Consider the following 17,315-nt stretch of genomic DNA (forward strand, 5'->3'; position numbering starts at 1 on the left):
TTAATTTTTTAAAGATAACTTACTGTTTAAAGCAATAGTTTAACAATGTATGTGTTTATGAAACTTATGACAACGATGACACAAGAAATGGAAAAGAGGAATTGGAAATACTATAAGGATTTTACATTACATGAAAAGTAATATAGTATTACTGAAGGTGGATGAAGTTTGTTTAAAGAGGTATATTTTTAACTATATGTATTCATAGATGACATGACTGTGAGTGTAGAAAATTCCAAAGTATCTACTAAAAAAATCCTGGAAGTAATAAGTAAGTTTAACAAGGTCAGAGAATAAAAGGTCAATATATAAAAGTTGATTTCATTCCCATATACAAGTAATGAAAAACTTGTATTTTAATTTTTTTGAACCTCATATTTATAATAACTTGAAAAAGTGAATTAACAAAATGCAATAAGTTCTAGAGGTCTGATATACAACATTATAGCTATACTTAACAATAATGTATTATATAATTAAAAATGTGTTAAATGGGTAGATCTCATGTTAAGTGTTTTTATACTACAAAAAGAAGATAAATTAAAGAGGCAAAGGAAACTTTTGCAGGTAATGTATTGATATGTTCATTGTCTTGACTGTGATGGCGGCTTTGTAAGTGTTTACATATATCAAAAGTTTGTCAAATTGTACATTTTAAGTATGTGGAGTTTATTCTTTGTCAATTATGTCTGAACACATAATTTTAAGTTGTAAGAAAGTGAATTAACTAGTTATCATTTTAAACAAAATATGTGCAGGATCAGCATGGCAACAGCTACAGAACATTGATGAAAGAAAAGAAAGATCTAGATAAACGGAGAAACATATCATGTTCATACACTGAACAATTTAATACTGATAAGGTGGTAATTTTCCTATATATGATCTATCAATTCAGTGTAATCTCTAACAAAACTCTAGAAAAATTTTGTAGGTACCCACAAGATGTTTTTAAAATTTGTTATGGTATACCAAACAAATAGAATAGCCAAAACAATCCTAAAAAATAAAATCAGAATACTCACGTTACTTGATTTTAAAACTTAGTGGAATTCCACAGTATTACAACAACACAGTATTGAGAAAAGGATAGACATACTGATCGTTAGAACTAAACAGAAAGTGAAGAGGAGACCTGCAGAAATACAGTCAGCTGATTTTTTACAAGTGTAATGGCACTTCAATGGAGAAAGAACAGCCTTAGATAAAACACCAAAAGTACAACCCATGAAAGAAATATAGATAAATTTGACTTTATCAAAATTTAAAACTTTCACTCTCTGAAAGATATAATTATAAGAATGTAAACCAATCCACACTCTGAGAATATATTTGCAGTCAAACAACTGATAAGGAACTCATATGCAGAATATAAAATGAACACTTAAAACTCAAAAATTAGAAAGCAAACAACCCAATTTTTTACATGGGCAACAGATATAAACTTCACTAAAGAACATATTTAGATGGCAAATGAGCATATGAAAATGTGCTCAAGCATTAGTCATTAGAGGCATTGGAATTAAAACCACAATGACACATTGCTACATGTCTGTTAGAACGGCTAAAATAAAATTTTAAAAACTGACAACATCAAATGCTGGTAAGGATGCAGAGCAACAAGAACTCTCCTTTACTGCTAGTGGGAGTGAACAATGGTACAGTCACTCTGGGAGACAATTTGGCAGTTGACTTTGTTTGTTTTGTTTTTATAAAACTAAACGAAGAATCATCACACAGCTCAGCAATTTCATTCCGAGATATTTATCCAAATGAACTGAAAAGCCTGACAAGACAGAAGACAAGACTTCTCTGGATCCACAAAGATCACAGAAATGTCTCACTCTTCCTATTAAACCTGGAACTACTATGAAGGGAGACACTGCAGAGGTTTCTCCCCTACGAGTCAATAGGGAACCCCCTCAAAATTTGCCCCACCTCCTCTCCTGGCTTCCTTAAGTCTCAGCAAAGCCTAACCATGAAGACATTTAGCCTGAGAATTAAGATACTATATCCTAAAGAAGCTGGGAGAATTATCCAGCATGTACTTGAAGAAATTGTGAGAGTCCCCTTAGGACTGGATTTTGAGCATGCCTGATCAAGGGGGCTAGAACATAAAACAGGATAAAAGAGAGTTTATTGGTCTGGGAGCACCTTCTCAGGATATAGGATATAACACTCTGGAAGGATATTAGAAGATTAGAACATTTGTGGCTTGCAGGCTCCTACAAGCCTGGAAAAAGCAATGGCCCATGCTTAGTAACAATGAAATGCATGAATTGCTCTGTAAGATGGGACAGGACGGGATTAAAAGGCAAAAGAGGCTTCCCTGGTGGCACAGTGGTTGAGAGTCCGCCTGCCGATGCAGGGGACACGGGTTCGTGCCCCGGTCCGGGAAGATCCCACGTGCCGCGAAGCAGCTGGGCCCGTGAGCCATGGCCGCTGAGCCTGCGCGTCCGGAGCCTGTGCTGCGCAACGGGAGAGGCCACAACAGTAAGAGGCCCGCGTACCGCAAAAAAAAAAAAAAAAAAAAAAAAAAAAGGCAAAAGGGCATTTGTATCTTGGAGTGGATATATTATGAGGTCAGAAGGTCAACCATAGCACTGTGTTTGTCAATAAAGAGAATACGCTATTCACCAAGGTTATCACAAATGTGCCGGTGAGAGGGATCTAGCATCAGAAAGAAGTTCAGTGGTAGCTATCCTCTCCAGGATTGGGATGATGATAAAAGTGCTTACAGAGCTTGGCTACTGATATCACTCAGATGATAGGGCATTTAACTGCCAGATGCCAGCAGACTGCATTTTTGTAATGGCCAGCAAGATTAAGCAGGAACCAAGATGGCTTGGCCCACATGGAATTGCAGAGATGGTTAATAAAATGAATAGGATCCCCGGGGGCAGAACAGATACAAGAGAAGCCAAGAATACTGCTTTAAGATATAATCAAAAGAAATCAAGAAAGTGTGATCAGGAGGCAGAGGGTTGTTTTCTCCAATTAATGTAATGATCCTTTTTTCCAGTTCCCAGGACTGAGACAATTTTCAGACTTACAACTCCTTGATTGATGAGGTGACCACATCCCTAGGCGTAAGTTCCCTGTGACACCATGACACAGTATTATATACTGTAATGATTACCCAGTCCTAATCCAAAGGGACCTATGGCTAATAACTCAAGTGACTGTTCATTAGGAAAATAGGAAGATGCATACATTTAGATTTCATACAGGGTATGAGATTTCATTGATACCTGGAGACCTGAAGCGTAACCCTCACCTCATGTTAGACTGGGAACTAATGAGAATCAGGTAAGAAATGCAGCTCTGGAAAATCCCAGAGCATAGTGAGTCTGTTGGGTCTGTAGACCCACCTAGTGGTCATTCTCTTGGTAACTGAACATGCACTGGAAACACAGAAGACCTCACGCACAAGTCTGGCAGTTGACGCTCTCTGAGTTACCTCAGCTGGGGCTGTTGCCCAGAATATCTTCATATAACCTCTTCATGTAGTTGTTTGGGGGCTTCCTCACAGCATAGTAGTTTGCTTCCTAGAGCGAGGATCCCATTACTGTCAGATAGAAGTTATTCTACCTTTTGTGCAACACAGAGTGTCTTATCTGTTATTGCCACAACCCTACCCATGTTCAAAGGGACGGAACACTTTCAACGGGGAGCAGTATTGAAGTTACATTGTAGGAAGAGAATGAGGGATGGGATATATTGTTGAGTCTATTTGGGGGTAAGGAGGGGAGGAATAAAACCCGCTATATCTGCTCTTCCTAAGAAGCTGATCTCAGGGATCTGCATCCAGAGAGTGAGGGCCCTGGATATAGTGGATTCAATGAGATAGCTCCACACTTCAAGCTCCAGATTTCTATTAAATGCATCTCTAGTTCTCTGGAAAATTGGCACAGTAAATATTTCTTCTGTTGTGGGGTCCTTCAAGGACAACTGGACAATTACTCTGAATACAACATAGTAAAAGAGTGTTGACACAGATATGCACAATACTGAGTGGGAGAGATGTTCATCTCCTCATACAGCACCAGGAAAAGACTTGGTGATTCTAGGACTGAGTGGTGAAGAAGGTCAGTACCTCTCCTCTGCAGGAAACCCCTTCTGATGTCTCCATATTTCACTGAAAGTCTTATTAATATGGGCCTTGTGGACTTCTGTCCATGGGAGTATTTCTGAGTAGAGGGTGGCATATCCTGCCTTTAATAGACAGATGTTAAAAACCCATAGCTGAGTCATCCACTGGACTTTACCAGTAACTGTGGCCTGAAGAGACTGAAACTTGCCCCCACTCTCAGACAGAAATTGCTCTATTCTCACAGTCCCCGTGCCTCCCATACTCTGAAGGGACAGTCAGCCTAGTTCTTGTGGCCTCCCACTCTTCTGGATTGTGGAAGTTTCTGATGCTGGCTCTGAGACATGGCATCTCTTTGCAAAAATCTAGTGTCTATATTACCATTCTGCTGTGAAGGAACAGGCCCTGTCCTTGCCACAGGCTTTTGACTGTCTTCTTATATGCACCTCTCCTCTGGCCCTACTGAACCACGATGTCTGACAAAATCACTCTGACATCTTTCTCCTTCTCCTTCAGTCCTCTGTCTGGCCCGGATCTCAGTACAAAAGTCTGGAATGTCTCTACCCACATTCCAGGGCTCCGCCCTTGCTCTTCACTTTCATAACGAAAGATGTGTTGATCATCTAAATATCCCAGAGTGAGAAATGGCTGCTGCTTGTTCTTACCTGAGACCCAGCAATAAAGATGTAGGATCAAAGGGAGGAAGTGGCAAAAGAAGTTTTCCAGAATGTTCAGTCACGTTCCTGTGATGTGGCCTCATTTCCAGAAGCTGAAGTGAAGGTTCTCCTGTCCTGACTGATTCCACAAACATGTGAGGAGGTCATGCCTAACAGGACAAGGGGTATTTGGGATTATGTAATAGGAAGAGAGGAAGAGGAAAGTAAAGTCCAGGTGAAGGATCAGAGATGAGACTAGAACAATAGAGACATGAGGAGTAGAGAGGAACTTAGAGAAAGCAGTGCAAAAGAGATGCATTTGTAGAGAAATTAGCATAAAAGGGTTACTGTGACCCTGCGGGCAGATATAGAGAAAAAGAGGTTCAAACAGTGCCTGGACCAAAGTAAACTGTCCTTACTTTATTTGATGTGCCAACAAATCCAAAAGAAAGATAATCCTTGGGGAATTTCAGCAGGGTTGTAGACAATATGAGATACGGATATGGGAGGCAACAGGCAAAGCTTCCTGCACATTTCAAAATTATTCTCGGTGGTAGAAAATCCCATTTCAAGGAGTTGGCATGAAGCTTCTGCTGTTTCTTAACACCCAAAGTGAAAAAGACAGTGGAGAGCACTGTGGCCCGTGGTTAAGAGCACAGGCCCTGAAGCTAAACTGCTGAGTTTGATTCTCAGACCCATTGTTCACTAGCCCTGGTCAACTTGAGATGACATGCGACCATGTTCCCATTTGCAAAACAAACTAGGTACCTATCTCAAAGGGGGGTAATTGGATCAGTGCCTTGCAGAAGTTTTAATTACTACTATTATTGAGTACATGAACAAAATGACAACAAAAGAGAGAGGGAGCTCACTCACGAGAAAAGCAAAAATACAGGAATTGAAGCAAAGGTAATAAAAATCGAGCAAGAGAGAGAGAGAGAAAACCCGAATGTGAGACAGTAGTTGATGAAATAGGGAAAGCATTTAAAAAATTTTCAAAACTTTAAAATTTGTTGTAGAAGAATGATGTAGGAAAACAGACATATCTGTATATAACCCAGAGTGGAGATTTCATCTGTTTTTCACACTCAGCATTCTAAGTCCCACCCCCACTCTCCATATTATGACCCACAATAGTAACAGATCTCAAGTATCTCTACTTGGAGCTCTTCAACCTGGCTTAAAAGACACAGTAGGAAATGGCCAAAGGTCTCAGCTAAGGAACTCACAATCAAGGAGGTGGGCTTTAGTTAGTTGGACCTTCTTTCATTTAGTTCTCAATTTGTAGGGTAGCAGTAAAATGCTTTCTCATGCTCCCACACCTCCTAAAATGAATCCCTAGACGGCTCCACCACGCTCTTGAACCTTGGTGTGGCTTTTAATAAGAGTTTCTCAGAGCCACAGAGGGTCTCAGCTGCCCTTAGAGGTAGATGACATCAGGATCCCTTTAGGCTCCTAGTGGAGCCACAAAGAGATGGGAGACATACTGAAGCTGTGTGAGGACTCTAGGCATAGTAAAGCATGAAGAAGTGAGTTCATGAGTCCTGGGATCCTCTTTTCCCCCAGAGACCCAACTCAGCCCACAACCAGGACTCAAGTTTCCTTTTGCTTGATCATGCCATAGCCTGCCAATTGTCTCTGAATACAGCTCCCTTAGATTAGCGAGTTCTGCATCACAGCCCCCGTTCTAGCATTGAGAACAAGCACCCTACTATTACACAGAGCAGAGCTTCTCATAGCTTCTCCCCATTCCTCATTCTTTTGGAGATTTGGCCACTGCAGCATGAGTACAATATTCCTAGGTGGGAATGCCCACAAGCCCCATCCTGGGTTTACATGAAAATAGACATTTAAGAAGCCTCCTGGTGTCAAAGTTTCTAAGTGGGGCTCTTCTCCCCTCTGTTCCTTGAAATAAGTAATAAACTCACAGAAACAGGGAAGGAATAACCACAAGAATGAATTGGATGAATTTCCTCCTTTATACAAACCAGTTCAGTGAACGATAACAGTAAAAAAAAAAAAAATCTGTACTATTCCTTTCAAAGCCATTATATGAAATCTTTCATCAATAATCACCCCTGCTTAGCCTATCACTTACCTGAAACCAGCTTCTCACAATTAAAAAAGAAAAAGAAAAAGCAGATAAAAGAGAAAAAAAATTTCCCAATTTCATTTATCCTTGAAAAACATGGCCTCTTTTTCTTGCTATTTTTCTCCAGAGACAAGATCCCCTCAAAGACTAAAAAGTCTTTCAGAAGGGTGGGAATATCTGACTTTCTTCTCTCCCCTTCTCATTTGCATGTGTGCCTGTAAGCTCACACACACTCAGAGGTTTTCAAAAATATACAGAAATTGCTGTGATATGTGAAATACATTTGAAAACATCATCTAATCCCTAGAAGATTTGCTTCTGAATTTTTCCCAAGAAGGATATCAACACTGCAACTGATATCACACCATGTGGATATTTTCTTTCTCTTCCCCTCAATCCTTCTTTCAATATAGATAAAAGCAATCTTACCAGTCAATCCCAGTAAATTTTGTTGGCTAATTTTCTTAATAAAATTTTCTCCAATGGAACACAAAATTTAAAAAAAGTATACAAAAATATTAACAAAATCATTAATAAAGGCTACTTATGTGTTCTGGGTTAAAATAGTTTATTTTTGTTATTTTGTACTTTACAAATTTTTTGCAAGTAGCAAAAATATGAGTGCAAGATTGTATTAGAAGAGGAGATGTAGTTGGTTATCCCTATAGTACCCACAGACATTTGTAGGAACTATAATGAAGCCTCTTTCATTAATAGGAGCAAACTCAGAACCTGCCAAAGAGGGGAGGGGAGTCTCCAGGTGCAGAGGCCAGTTCTCACTCCAATTCCACTTCTTTGAAGGTTTTCTGGATAACCCCCATTACCATCAAGGTGACCACAGGTGGGTTTTTTCCATATAATATGGTCCTGGTCTAATTTTTATTCAAGCAAGGGGCAGAGATGAGGTTGGAACTTTGATTAAAGGCTTAATTCAAACTACAGGGAAAGACAAACTAACAGTAACCAGAAGCAAGGTAATTTTGTTTTATACAACTCACTTTTCTCACCTTCTAGTTGATGCTTCGTCTCAAGGAACCCCTGTTGCCTGATTTTGTCTGTCCCCAACACCAGGAACTGATTCTCTGTATCCCTGCCCACTGTCCACATTCAGGAAGGGGAGGAGACGAGAGAGGGCAAAAGAAGCTGCCCTTCCCAGCTGTGCTTTGTTTCCTTTATAAGAAGGGATCCTAGTCAGATTTGATGTTAATTATCAAGACTGACTTAGCCTAGTAGGTGCATCAGAATCACCTGCAGGGCTTGTCAAACCACAGCTTGCTAGGCTTCAACCACAAAGATTCTTTTTTTTTTTTTTGTGGTACGCGGGCCTCTCACTGTTGTGGCCTCTCCCGTTGCGGAGCACAGGCTCCGGACGCGCAGGCTCAGCGGCCATGGCTCACGGGCCCAGCTGCTTCTCGGCACGTGGGATCTTCCCGGACCGGGGCACGAACCCGTGTCCCCTGCATCGGCAGGCGGACTCCCAACCACTGTGCCACCAGGGAGCCCAACCACAAAGACTCTTGATTCAGTAGATCTGAGGTGGAGCCACAGAGTTTGCACATCTAACAAATTATGAGATGCTGCTGTTGGTGCTGGACCATAGTTTTAGAATCTCTGACTGAGCCCATATTCATTAAAGATGATTCTTTTAGAGACTTCCCTGGTGGTGCAGTGGTTAAGAATCCACCTGCCAATGCAGGGGACACGGGTTCGAGCCCTGGCCCGGGAAGATCCCACATGCCGCGGAGCAACTAAGCCCATGCACCACACCTACTGAACCTGCGCTCTAGCCCACGAACCACAACTACTAAGCCCACGTGCCACAACTACCTAAGCCTGTGTGCCTAGAGCTCATGCTCTGCAACAAGAGAAGCCACTGCAATAAGCCCACGCACCACAATGAAGAGTAGCCCCTGCTCGCTACACTATAGAATGCCCACACGCAGCAACAAAGACCCAATGCAACCAAAAATTAATACATTTATTTTTTAAAGAAAAGAGCTTCTGTGGTTTCTGGGGTGGAGGGTCAGATAAAGTCACATTTAGCAAAGTCTTCAGTCGTCATGGGCTCACAGATTGAATACCACGCATTGGTGGGGAATTCCTCGCAGGACTCAAGAGAGGCAGGTGCCTCTAGCTTTAGCCCCAGGGGATCACAGTCAAGGGTGTGCGGGAGACTGGTCTCTGCAGCTGGGACAAGACTCTCAGAGGAATATGATTGGTCCAAACTTAAATCCTCACAGAAGTTCACGGGGGCCCTGCAGTTCCCAGCATCGTCCCTGAGAAACACTCTCACAGTCCCAGGGACGTAAGGAGGAATCAAAGGGAGGCTGTCAAGGACACTGGATGTAATACCCTCCAGAGATGGCAGGCATGGGCCAGGGTGCATCGGATTTTCGGGATCCAATGGAGGACCCAAGGGTTGAAGATCAGGGGCGCAACAGCACCCGGAAGGCTTAGAAGGATGCTGCAGCCATGGGCTCAGCAATGCAGGGTTGTCCATCAAGGGATCGCCAGCAAACGGGAGCTGAGCTTCTAAGTCCAGAGATGGGTGCGTTGTGTCTAAGGACAGGCGCCTCTTAGTCCGGGCCCGGACAGTCGGATCCTGAGTCCCCTCTTCCCGAGGACGACGACGAGGACCGTATTGTCCTGGTAGGTGGAGATCCGCAGCAGATGGACCTGCGGTCAGCGGCGGAGTCAGGCCGGGTTCCGCGGAGCTGTAGGCAGCCGCAGCCCCGAACTGGGCAGCAGAGCAAGAACCCCGGGCCGGCGAGGGGGGCGGGGACGCAGGATCCACAGGGGCTCGACAGCGGGTCCCATGGCAGGCGGCCACGGGCGGACGGCGGTGCGAGCCGCTGCGGGACGGACAGTGCCTCCGGCGGAGCGCGGGTCCCCCAGGCGCGCGGACCTCCCTCCAGGCGTTCAGGAACTGGCTGCTGGGCTCCGTGGGCTGCGTGTGGTCCACCACGGTCCGGTCCTGCCCGCGTTTCCACAGCTCGTAGCGCTCCGGTTGCAGGATGCGCACGAAGGCGTCCATGGAGAAGGCGACCTGCGCCTCCCCGCAGCTACACTGCGATGCCACTTTGCCGTAATCGATCCAGCGCGGTGAGGCGAAATTGATGGCTTCCGCGCAGTTGAAACCATGGTTGAAGCCGGAGTGGTAGCCATAGGGAAACGTCACTATGAACTCTCCAGCCTCCTGAGTGACCCGACCGAAGGGGATGCCGTTGTCCTTGAGGACTGTGGGCGAGATGAGAGCCACCTTGTGCCGCAGGAAGGCCTTACAGCCCCGCGAGCTGCCCGGGAAAAGCTCCCTGGCCAGGCCTTCCAGGCGCCGGCCGTGCTCCGGGGGCACCGCGTACCAAGTCTTGGGCTCCCCGAAGTGCACGTAGTTGATGCTGTAAAGGTCCATGTCCTCCGTGTGCCAGGCGAAGGCGGTCTTCCACATGCCAAAGTAAAGGTAGGGGGTGTTGACGCCTTCGATGACCACTCCGCACTCCTGTTCCAGCAGGTCCTGAATGGTTCCCAGATGTCCAAGGTTCCACTGCTTCGTGTTTTCATTGAATAAGGAGCCACTGACGTCCGCACCATATACTGGTGAACCATAGGGGCGTGTTTTCCAATATTTTCGCTCCAGATCCTCAAAATCAGAGTAGAATGGAGTCTGGTGTTTTTCACTGTTTGCCAAGCGGCGATACTCGCTCACAGTCATGGCTTTCTTCTTTTTGTGGTGCTGAGTAAACACACCTGCCTGCCCAGAAATCACCTGCTGGAGGGGAGCGGCTATTAAGATGTCATCGATGTCATCATAGGTCTCTCTGGCTTTCCAGTCCTGGGGTGGAATGATCTTAGCCAGGCCTGCTCGGTGTGCACCTTGGGATTCCATATAAGCAATGTATTTATTGAAATCATTAAACTCTTCTTTGGTTGGACGAAATACCATTATGCTACAACTTGGGTTCTGGGCCCAGTTGGACTTAGACTTCATAGCTTTCATTAATAAGCAAGAAACTCCCAAGTTTTTACTTATGTTCTGGATAGGTGAGGATGCTGGTAAACACTACTATTTCAAAAATGGGTTGGAGTATATCAGCAGGAACCCCCAGCAGACTTTAGTGCAGTGAGTTGATAATATTTCTTAGGCTTGCTGATTCTACAGGGGACTCCATGCTGGGCAGAAGCCTTGCTCAGGACTGATGCTGGCTGAGCCTGCAAGTCTGTGATGTCCTTGGTTGACACTTGGCTCTGGTCTCTTGAGCTCTAGTGAATCACCACCCAGCCCTGGGTGGGTATCCCAAATGTGTCTTCAGGGCAGTATTGGAAACAAAACCTAAGAAAAAATACAATACAGACAGGTTGCAAACTAATGTTTGGAGATAGTTACTAGGGAACTACAAATAACACACCACCATGGAATATAATTGCATATCCAAAGAAAGGCTAAAATTTCATAAGATTGACAGTACAAGAAATGGTGTTGTTGTGAACAGTGGAAATTCCTGTACTCTAGTAAGGAGAATGGAAATCATTACATTCACTTTGAAAAACTATTTGGACAGTATCCACTAAAACTGAACTTACCCATGTGCTATGATTCATGCCTAGGATATGTGTATATCTGTGCAATGAAAGTCAAGTCCAAAAATGTTCAGAACAACATTATTTCAGTAGCCAAACACTGGAAACAACTCAAATGCCAGTCAACATTAGAATGGTTAAGTACATTGTAGTGTATTCATACAATGGAATACAATACAGCAATGAAGATAAACAAGAACTACATGAAAATATAAGAATAATTCTATAAACAGAATACTGAGCAAAATTATCCAGACCCAAAAGAAGACCTATTCATTGCTTCCATTTATATAAAGAGAAAAAGGAGGCAACGTAATCTATGTCAGAAGTCAGAGTAGTGGTTACCTTTGTGAGGGAGAGAGGTTGTGAGTGGGAGTGTGAGGAAGTCTCTAGAATAATGTGAATATTCTATCCTGAAGCCAGGTGCTGGTTACACAGCCATCAGAATGGCTCACTGTCATAAATCATCAAGTTATGATGATTTTTACAAATTTCTGTGAAATAAAAAAAAATTTCTGTGAAATAATTTTTTTTTATTTATTTAAATTATTTAAATAAAATTTAAAATATAGTTTAGGGTGAAAAGCATTAAAGGAGACAGATATCTTTCATTGTACCAAAAGGAAAAGGAAGGGTGATTGAAAATATATGAACTAAACATTCAATTGAAGAAGCTACAAAATAGAAGAAGAGAAAGAAGGGGTAGGAGTAAAAAATAACAAAGAATAAAGAAAAGTTAATGAAAGAAAACACATACAACACCAAATACTGATGACCAAAGTTATTCTTGGAAGAAATTAAGCATAGCAATAAAACATGGGCATAACTGCGCCTAAGAAAGAAGGGGAAAATAAACCACTAGGAATGAAATAGTGTAAAAGAACTTTTAAAATCTCAAAAGAGAATCTTAGGAGAAACGTGACAGCAAGATTTTCAAAAGATAAGAGAAAAGAATAATTTTCTGGAGAGGAAACATATCCAAAATGGATCCAAGAAACACCAGAAAGCTTGAATAATACCCCAGTATAAGAAGCTGGTTCAAAGTACGACACCTGAAAGTCCAGGGAACACATCATTTTATATGTGAATCTAGAAAAGTTGAAAGAAACAGTTAACTCTTACTGTGCAAATTGTCTCAGAGTACAGAAAAAGTTGGAAAGCTACTCAGATGAGGCTATTCTTATCTCTGATAGCAAAACGAAAAAAGGACAATAAAAAAATTAAGCTACAGGCCATCATTGTTTATAAGCATAGATGAAAACATAAACTGGAATGTCATCCAATGAAATACAGCAATATAATAAAAGAATAATACATCATGACCAAATAGAAAGGAAGGATGATTCAACACTGGAAAATTTAATGATATAATTCAGAATATTAACAAAGTAAATGAAAAATACCATCATCTTATAGGTACCAAAAAAGCATTTGATGAAATGCCAAATCCATTCACGATTTTACATTCTCACTTGCAAAGCATCAAGAGAAACTTGTTTTGTAAGATAAAGAATTTCAAGGTAAAAAATAGCAAGGATCATTCTTAACAGTGAAACAAATGTAACATTCTCATTAAAGTTAGGAAAAAGAGATGCATCAACATGAAAAGCTTCTCAACATCACTGATTATTAGAAAAATGGAACCCTTTTGCGCTGTTGGTGGGAATGTAAGTTGATAGAGCCACTATGGAGAACAGTATGGAGGTTCCTTAAAAACTAAAAATAGAATTACTATATGATCCAGCAATCCCACGACTGAGCATATACCCAGAGAAAACCATAATTCTAAAAGACCCATGCACCCCAATGTTCATTGCAACACTATTTACAATAGCCAGGTCATGGAAGCAACCTACATGCCATTGACAGATGAATGGATAAAGAAATCGTGGTACATATAAACAATGGAATATTAGTAAGCCATAAAAAAGAATGAAATTGCATCATTTGTTGAGACGTGGGTGGATCTAGAGACTGTCATACAGAGTGAAGTTATTTGAAAGAGAAAAACAAATATCATATATTAACACATGTATGAGGAACCCAGAAAAATGGTGCAGATGAAATGCTTTGCAGGGCAGAAGTTCAGACACAGATGTAGAGAACAAATGTATGGACACCAAGTGGGGAAAACTGCGGTGAGGTGGGGATGGTGGTGTGCTGAATTGGGCGATTGGGATTGACATGTATACACCGATGTGTATAAAATTGATGACTAATAACCTGCAGTATAAAAAAGAACATAAAAACAGCTAATACTAAACTTTCTTTAGGTTATTTGTATGGAAATACGTTAAAATAAATGTTTCAGACATTACACGAAACTTCTAAATATCTTATATGTTCTGGTATAATATTATAAGTCATAATAGTAGTTATTACTTTAAAATGTATATCTCAGAAATAACTAAATTTCCTTGTCAGTTGCATTATTATGAACTTTCAACAAACCTTCAACCGTGGTCATTTTTAAGTCTTTTGTCATTTACAGAGAGTACTGCGGTACTCTGATGCTTTTGCAAAAATATTCCTATGAAAGGGTTTCATCTTCAAGGAATTCATGGAAAACACTCTGACAAGTACAGGTTTTTGGTAACTGACTATACTGTGTAACTGAATGAATAAGCATTTTCAGAACTCTAATGGCAAACTGATGAATTCATAAAAGTGCCTTACAAAACATCAAGAAGAATAAAAAATTAGTTACCTGGGAATGAGTGAACTGATGAGGATGATTATAATTTTTGTGACTTTCTGTTTGAATAAAAAAAAAAAAATCCCACAAGAACTCAGAGGCAAAAAATATACAAGTCAATTTTCACTGCAAAGTAAAGGAGCTGTTACAGTGGAAGATTACTGGACTGAATGTCACTATTATGACATAGTATGAGTGTGTTTCGTGTTTGGTAATTGCAATCATTGTTGCTTTTCTTGTGGTCATCCATTTACAATGCTTTGTGTCAGTTTATTTCTCTCTTGTAAAACTAAAATACAGTGTGTGTGTGTGAAAAAAACATATAGAAAACAATGTCAAAAATAAATTTCACCATGTATACTCCATGTTCAACTTGAACTCTATGGAGCATATGTAATAGTTATAATTTTAGGACAGAAAATACATGTGTACCAATAAAGAAAAAAAAACAAAGCAAACTATCTCATTAACCCAATTTCAAGTGCTCCCTTAATACTGTTTCCTAATCCTCTTAAGCTCCCTTAATTTCCACCATTCAAATATTCTCTTTCACTTTTCCCTGTCCTCAAACATCAGGCACACCTATTCCACCCCACTTAGAATCCTTCGAATGTCCTAAAAGTCCCTAAGTGATCTGGCCCACCAACACCTCTTGACCTCACCCCTTTCTACCCTGCTCCTTGCTCTCTCCTTCCAAACACATTCCTGTCTGTGTCTCAGAAAAGGCCGGTATACTCTTGTCTGATGGTCTTAGCACCATGGCAACTCTCAAGCCTCAGCCCAAACATCACCTTTTCAGTGAAGTCTCCTCTGATCCTCTTGCTTTGGATAAAAGTAGAGACAATTTGCCTTCCACGAAAACAGGTACTCTCTCAAGAGAACAGTTTCAAGTGAAACTTGAACTGATGGTCAGTACCCATGTATCTCTCCCAGATTCTACTCAACTCAGCCCCACCCTAACTGCATCATTCCTGAAGCCATCACAATTGAATGGCATCAGCTCTTCCAACTGTCTACTAAAAGGCTTCATTTTTAAAGTTATCAGCCCACAAAACACAGGTATTTTGCCTGAAATTTTTCCTTTAAGATTTCTTACAAGAAAATATATGGCATCTAAAGGTTATACAAATGTCAGGGTCCTTTTAGATACAGAGGGACTTCCCTGGGAAAGCTGCCAGAATGGGCGGAGCTAGCACAGTGCTCAGGGCATTAAACACCACTAGTATCTGGTCAGCACAAGAACCAGGGAGAGGAGAAGAAAACCACGCTAAAGAAATCGGTGAGGAAGAGCTCAACTGCCTTTAGAGAACAGAGGCATTGAACCTTCATCACCCTGTAGTCTCCCCAATAAGACTAAGATCAGCTGGCCTGCCATTGTTCCAAGTAATAGAAACTCCCCACATCTCCTATGGTCTGCAAGAGGTGCCAGAGGTCCCTATATGTTATCTGGGGTCCATTCAAGACAAGAGGAAGCTGGGGCTGGGGCCCAATCCTCTACCACCTCTCTCCCCAAAGAGACTCCCCAAAGCCACTATTTGGCTTAAACATAACACCTTTATCCTTTGGGTCTGGGATCAGGGACAAAATAATAACCAAGGAAGGGCTTGCTCTCTGTGACCCCTGCTGGTAGCTTTTGTAAGAGTGCATCAAATGCAAGAGGGAAGAGATATGGTAACATATACATATGTATAAGTGATTCACTTTGTTATAAAGCAGAAACTAGCACACCATTGTAAAGCAACTATACTCCAATAATGAATAAAAAAAAAAAAAGAGTACATAAAACGAATGTTTCCTGCAGACCAGAATACTGATGGCAGGGGCCCCTTGAGTGAGCAGTAGTAGCTCTTTATACCTCTGCCCTGGAGCCTCATGCACCATGGAATATGCAGAAGGTAGGTAATGGAGGATCAAAAGAATTCGCTTTTCTCCTTTTCTAACTTTAATGTCAACGACAGAAGAAACAATCTCGAGGTCTCTACAGAATGTATTGGTAATAAATGGTGGGGAGGGGAAGTGGTTGACAATCTAGCCTATCCCTGAGGGAGTATGACAAATGCAGTTAACTTAGCCTCTAAAGATTGGGTGGAAGTCAAATAATATCTCTCTTCCTATTCCAGAAACACCTGAGGAGCACTCAAGGGTCTTGGGGATAGATTGTTATGAAGGAGAAGCATTGTTCAAAAATGACCCTAGATGTTCATCCTAAGATGCTTGAACAGCAGGCTAGCCTAGACTCCTTCCATGACTGGACGGCTATAGCATCCAAAAGGGCCCAAGGTCCCCAGGTGCCTCCTAACGTACAGGGCTGCTGGCTTTCCCAGACAGCTCCTGTAAATGGCTGGCATGATATCTAGGCAGCTTAATTCCCCAAGCAGTCTGAAGGTCCCTTTCCTAATAAAGTGGCTGTCATCAAAGCCCTATATGAAGGAAGAGCAATGGGGAAGGGGCCTCCACTACAACAAAGCCCTCCTCCACATGGGATGCCCCTCCATGTAGATGCTGAAGAAATGCAGAGCCTATGTGTGCCTTGGTCTTGATGTGTTTCCTGAACTCATATTGTATGACTTTGTGGAATTTTCCTCCAAGCAGAAGGGGACTCAAAAGATGGGAAGAAAGCAAATAGTACGGTTTCATCAGGGTTAGGCTTAGGGTTTTCCAGTAAATTTATCCTGGGTAAAAAAGGAAATGAGAACATGAGGGCAATGACGGAGAATGAAACAGTGTTTGATTCATGGGCTGAATGTCTCCATTAGGTCAAATACTTCTATTAGAACACTAGGAAATGTAAGCTAGAAAGAGAATGGGATGCTTGAAACATAGGTGGTACTATCTTATTCCCATTTTATGGAGGAAGAAACTGAGGTGTAGAAAAATTTATATTTAAGCTAATAGCTTGTGTTCTCAATCCCTGGAATTATTTTTGTACTTGACTTATCTTCCATTTAAAACTACTTTGAGAGCATTGTCTAGGGCTTTTTCATCATCATATTTTCCAAGGGATCTTGGTACTTCATATAGTGCACACTCCAAAAATGTTTATTAAAAAAATAAATAACTAAAATCATTTGGTGCCCACTGCAATCTCTCTCCTCTTGGTTACACCCCATCTTTCTTCCTACTCTCCAGTGTCAGGGTAAAACAAGATACTTCCCCTCTCCAGAGCTAATCTTGCCATTTAAACTCCTTAAATTGACAACTCCCATG

The 17,315-nt window shown here is 41.7% G+C and overlaps 1 protein-coding gene across 1 annotated transcript; it reads right to left on the reverse strand.

Annotated features, from left to right (window-relative positions):
- Positions 1-8,861: 8,861 nt before the first annotated feature.
- LOC307190409 (lysine-specific demethylase 4D-like) lies at positions 8,862-10,832 on the reverse strand (the record flags this gene model as incomplete). The annotated part of the gene is made up of 1 exon (XM_079929573.1): positions 8,862-10,832. The coding sequence occupies one exon, from the start codon at positions 10,830-10,832 to the stop codon at positions 8,862-8,864; it is 1,971 nt and encodes a 656-aa protein (XP_079785699.1).
- Positions 10,833-17,315: the final 6,483 nt, after the last annotated feature.

This window comes from Stenella coeruleoalba (genome assembly GCF_951394435.1).
Source record: "Stenella coeruleoalba genome assembly, chromosome: 8".
NCBI classification, from domain to species: domain Eukaryota; kingdom Metazoa; phylum Chordata; class Mammalia; order Artiodactyla; family Delphinidae; genus Stenella; species Stenella coeruleoalba.